Here is a 5519-nt window from a genome sequence, read left to right as displayed (position 1 = left end):
GGAATGTTGTATGTTCTAGAATGCTTTGTGTCAGTTATTGGTTATAATGCACATTGGTGAAAAAAATGCTTTTAATCCCAGCACTTGGCAGGTAGAGGCAAGTATTTGGATAGCATGTGTGTAATTTGGATGCTAAATTGAGATTTCTGATAAAGTGACTATAAAGGAGCACCACAGCTTGTTACTCTGAGCCTATAGTTCTGAAAAAGTGAGTTTCTTTCTGTTTTGGGACTGAGGATTTCTCCTAGAGCCTACACACTAATGATCTTGTCTGCGTGCCTGGCAGAGAGGTCAGAAGCCCTTCAAGGGTTACCTTCAGTGGTTAAGAGTACTTTCTGCTCATCCAGAGGACCTGAGGTTGGTTCCCAGCACCCACATCAGGCAGATCACAACTCATGTCGCTGCAGTGAATCCAGTACCTTTTTCTGGCCTCCTCCACCACCTGCACATATGTGGCATACACTCACACAGACACACATAAACAGATACAAACAAATCTTTAAAGCAATAAAAATTGTTAATTTCTCAAATTTTTGTTTTATAAAATTCACATTTATTTTAAAAACATTACAGATTAGAATTACAATTCCTTGGCACCATGATTACATCTTTGTGGTAGTACTAGCTAGGGTAAGCAAGGAAATGACAAGTTTTTGCAAAATAAAAACTGTGAATGTTTTGTGATGAATGGGGTATCCTAAATTTAGATTTGTTTTGGTTTTTTTTTTTTTGCCAGTGGTGCTGTGGATTGAGAACCCAGGGCTTTAATACACACAGTAAGCGAACATTTTGCCACTGAGCTATATTCTCATCCCAGACATTGGGGATCAAGTTAATGCTGCCCCAGAAAAGGTCCATGTTTATAACAAAAAGCACAAAATAAAGTATTTGAAATTTTTTTCATTTATGCTCACTTCCAACAGTCATAAAAATCTTAGTCTATTCCCACCAATACAAAATGGTTCAGAAGCCAGGCAGTGGTAGTACACACCTTTAATCCTAGAGACAGGTGGATGTCTGAGTTCAGGGCCAGCCTAGTCTACAGAGCTAGTTCCAGGACTGGCTCCAACGCTACAGAGAAACCCTGTCTCAAAATACAAACAAAACAACAACAACAAAAATGGTTCAAGAATATAATTATTTTTCTAATATTTGAGCCAGGTTTTCACTGTTGTATGTATAAATATATATATATATATAGCATAAGCTAATTTGGAGTTATAGGGATGGACCAGACTGGCCTTGAACTTGTAGCATTCTTTCTTGCCTTACCATCTTAATTCTGTTACAAGGCCACTTCTGTCAGCACTCAACAAATGACATCTTGGGGGTTGGGTAGATCAGTTGGTACTACCTGGCCTGCACAAAGCCAGGGTTCCATCCTCAGCACCACATAGTTGTAATCTCAGGAGTTGGGATATGTGGAGTTCAAGGTCACATCCTCTGCTACACACCAAGTTAGAAGCCAACTTGGGTTACATGAATCCCTGTTTCCAAAAAATGGGACATCTCAAAATCTGACAGATCTAATTTAAGTTAACCTCAGAAGCTGGTGAAAATACTGGTTTTGTAATTTTGGCAAATTATAAAACTTACTGAAATACAACAAATTAAAAGATCTCAAAGAATAAGGAATCAGAAAAGTGCCCATTCACTAAACTGTCTTTAGGAATGTAAAATCTCTATAGAGTTTATAGATTTAAAAGTGCAAAACTGGAGATTAATAATAAGATCCTGAATGATGGTTTAAGTAACTTAATGTTTTGTTTTTCTGCTTGAAAAAATAAGAAACCACTATCTGCCTAAGACCATAGTATAAAGGTACTTGATATATCGGGTAAAATTCTACTGTGGGTAGATGTAACACTGCAATATAATGTTTCCTAAGAGAACTGGAGGATGGGGAAACTAATTCTGTTATAGCATAGGTAAGTTTTAAATGCTCTTATTTTTAATACTTAGAATCTTTAAAAAGCCTGTGTTTTCCCATCATCCCTCAGGAAGGATGTTTTCGTCTTTGGGGGCCAATCCTTTACAAAAAGGAGCTTCTGTGACAAGGTTATATTTATGATGGTTATATTAACATCCCTTAAAGAATTAAAGGGAAAGCTGGTACTTCAGTCCACTATATGAAAGGTGTAGGCAAGTGAAAAAAAAGGTATGAGATAAAATTACTGACCATTGTAGAAGAGGGGAAAAGAACACGCAAATAAATACAATTAAATTAGAATCTTACCAGACAATGAAGACTGTGCAGCCTGGTATGGAGGCACACACCTATGATCCCAGCACTTAGTAGCTGAGGCAAGGAAGTCCATGGTCAAAAATGGACAACTTTGTTTCAATCTTATTTCAAAAAAGGATGTTCAATTGGCATACTATCACAGAGTGGGTGCATTTCCAGTCTTCCTCTGAGAATTGTGAAGCTTTAAAGTGCATTAAAGAGAATTACAGGCACCATCAAGTGCCAGCTCGACAGTTCAGAAACAAGTTGTGGCCTCGTTCTCAAGAAGGCCTCTAGAAGATAAGGCAAAAGTGCATCTTTAGCTCTGCTGTCCGGCCTTTCCTTAAGGGTTACATGACTGTTCAAAGTAGTGATAAAACATGCTATCTTAAAATCCAAGTAAGTGCAGAAACGGAATCCTAACTATACAACTTAGAATTCTGTGTGTTAGCTGGAGGAGAGGTACGGTGCTGACTGGACACTTGGTCCTCACACTCGCTGCAGGTGCTTCTGTGCAGGAGGACTGAGTTCCCAGGTCACGGCACGTTAGAGGAGCATCTCTGAATGAGTATTGCATGGCAGGAATCACAGACTCTCACTGGCTTTGGTGAAGAAGGCAAAGGCAGCTCGTTGTCAGAGCAGGCATTGCAGAAAATTTCCCCACAGTTTCTACAGTGGTGCTATTAATGGAAAAATTAGGAAGGGGGGGAAAAGCAGTTAGAAGCCATTTTTGTTGCCAAAATGTTTGAGCTCACTTTCTCGCCTCCTACCTTTCTTTTGGAGAGTGAAAATTCCTTCTCACAAAGCTTACAGTGCGTTGCCTCTTTGTCTTTCAGCCAGACCAGTCCCTTAACAGGTAAAGATGAATGTTAGTGTTCTAACGAGCAACACTTGTACTTAGCTCAAAAGCATGAAAACTGAAAATGCAGAATTCCTACGACCCATCATTTTTCAGAACAGGAACCCAAAAAATGCACCAGGCTCAGGCAGTAGCTCTCAGAGAGGTCAAAGGAACTTAGAAATATCAGTACATTAGGGCCCAGGTTAGATGTGGGGGCAGACTTCCAAGACAAAGTAATGAGCCACCTAACTTCTTCAGGGAACATTTGATAGAGGTGAAGAATGAGAATATTCTGGTGTTGAGATAAAACATTGGAAAATAAGTAACAGGCAGTTGATACCAGGAGAAATAAGAAAGGTGTGATGAGCTGAGTGGTGGTGGCGCTTGTCTTTAATCCCAGCACTCAGGAGACAGAGACAGGCAGACCTCTGAGTTTGAGTTCCAGGACAGGCTCCAAAAGCTTTAGAGAAACCCTGTCTCAAAATAAAATAAAACCACACACACACACAAAAAAAAAAAAAAAAAAAAAAAAAAAAAACAAGATATATACTTATGACCTTTTAATCCCAGTGCTCAAGAAGCAGGACGACCCCTGTGTTTGAGACCAGCCAGGGTTAAAGTGAAATCCTGTCTAGGAAAAAAAGCTTACTGAGGTGACTTAAGGAAAAATGAGTTTGAACAAACAGCTACCACCACTTCGATAGCAAGGTGAGAAAACATGCTACAGCACGGCTCAGAAGTACAGTGTTTGTCTAGCGTGTGCTAGGCCCTTTCACTTCCATTCCCCATACTATAAAAGGGGAAGTGGAATGAATTGCATTGCTCTGATACAGAACTAGATGCCAGAGGAGATAGCTGCGAGAACTGGAAGAAGCTCCCTTTGGGAGCAGGAGCAAATAACTAAGGTGAGTTTTTTACTTGAAATCTTTTTTTTTTTTTTTTTTTTTTGGTTTTGGTTTTTCGAGACAGGGTTTCTCTGTAGCTTTGGAGCCTGTCCTGGAACTCCCTTGGTAGACCAGGCTGGTCTCGAACTCACAGAGATCCACCTGTCTCTGCCTCCCAAGCGCTGGGATTACAGGCGTGCGCCACCACCGCCCGGCTTTGAAATCTTTTTTTAGAATGGTGCAAAATGCTGCTGTTCGTCCAGAGGCCCCAAGTTCAATTCCCAGCATCTGCATGGCTCACAATCTTCTGTAACCCCAGTTCCAAGACATCTAACCCCTTCTAGTCTCTCTCTCTCTCTCTCTCTTTTTTTTTTTTAACTGGTTCAGAGTTCTGGCTGGCATTACATCAATTACATAACATAAGCTTTAGGACTTTTTGAATAGCTATTTTCATGTAACATTTTGATTAAAAGATTAAATGGTAATTTGGAACAGAAAGCTATTTATTACTCAATGACACTGAAGTGCTGACCCGAAGATTCCTTCCAACACACACACCCAAAGTAACACACATTCTAGCCTTATCAAAGTGATATATCAGAAGCCTATTCTAGTAGGCTAAATTGAGGGTCATCAAAGATATGTTATCTACTAAAGTAGCATTACAATGTCATTTTTCATCAAGATGATGCATTCTTTAGCAGGTAAGAAGTAATCCATTTCTACCTTTTAAAAAATTTCACTAAGTGTGGAGCTGGTAGTCTCCAGCTCATGCCCAGGAGGCAGAAGCTGGCAGATCTGAGTTCAAGGACAGCCTAGAGGACTGATACAGAGAAACCTCGCCTAGAAAAAAAAAATGGAGGCTAGAATAGCACACCTACATTCCCTTCCAGTGCTGCCACCTCTGCCCCTGGGATTTGTATGCTTCCTTCTCAAGGCTTCCTCAACACACCAGGCTCTAAACAATTTACATTTACCAATGTTAAGAGCTTCCGGCTGTACTGAAAGCCTTTCTACTCACCTGTAATGCTTTGTTGGCTTCTTTTATGTCGTCTATTTTAAGTTTGGATCTAAAAACATTACAAACAAGTCCAAATTTTAGTATGCATGTAAATATAAAACACTTAATAGTTCATTGCAAAGGTATTGATTTTTTAATTGTATATAATTTTAGATCTAACAATCTCTGGCTAAGGGATATTATGTATTTTTCCAAGACAGGGTTTCTGGGTAGCCCTGGCTGGCCTTAAACTCACAGAGATCCACCTGCCTCTGCCTCCCTGAGTGCTGGGATTAAAGGCCTATGCCACCATCACCTGGCTACAACTAGATTTTTCAAAAGCTTGGCTGTATAAGAGAAAATGTCTCTGGATATTCATGCACAAAGCCATGGGTTAGATCCCAGTGCCATATAAACTAGCACTTCGGAAGTTACACAGCAGAAGCTTATGGTCATGTTTTGGCTACATGAGTTCTACGACAGCCTGGGATACTTGAAACCTTGTCTCAAAAAATAAACACTTGCATGAATGTGTTATTTTGTTTGCTTTTTTTGGGTTTTTTTTTTTTT

At 39.8% G+C, this 5519-nt stretch overlaps 1 protein-coding gene across 3 annotated transcripts in view; it reads right to left on the bottom strand.

Moving 5' to 3' along the window:
• Positions 1-519: 519 nt before the first annotated feature.
• The window catches only part of Rufy2 (RUN and FYVE domain containing 2), a 35307-nt gene continuing 30307 nt past the window's right edge, over positions 520-5519 (bottom strand). For 2 of the 3 annotated variants that reach the window (XM_013351217.2, XM_026785555.1), the window contains exons 16-18: positions 4971-5019; positions 2995-3072; positions 2761-2904 (exon numbers count right to left, since the gene is read on the bottom strand). In XM_013351217.2, coding sequence (XP_013206671.1) covers positions 2761-2904; positions 2995-3072; positions 4971-5019 — 271 coding nt within the window. Of the gene's footprint in view, positions 2905-2994; positions 3073-4970; positions 5020-5519 lie in introns of all 3 variants that reach the window. The other variant, XM_005360119.3, reaches the window with a different exon arrangement.

The sequence above is a fragment of the Microtus ochrogaster genome, linkage group LG2, assembly GCF_000317375.1.
Source record: "Microtus ochrogaster isolate Prairie Vole_2 linkage group LG2, MicOch1.0, whole genome shotgun sequence".
NCBI classification, from domain to species: domain Eukaryota; kingdom Metazoa; phylum Chordata; class Mammalia; order Rodentia; family Cricetidae; genus Microtus; species Microtus ochrogaster.
The sequence above is the reverse complement of the archived record's forward strand: the minus strand, read 5'-3'. Positions and strand labels throughout refer to the sequence as shown.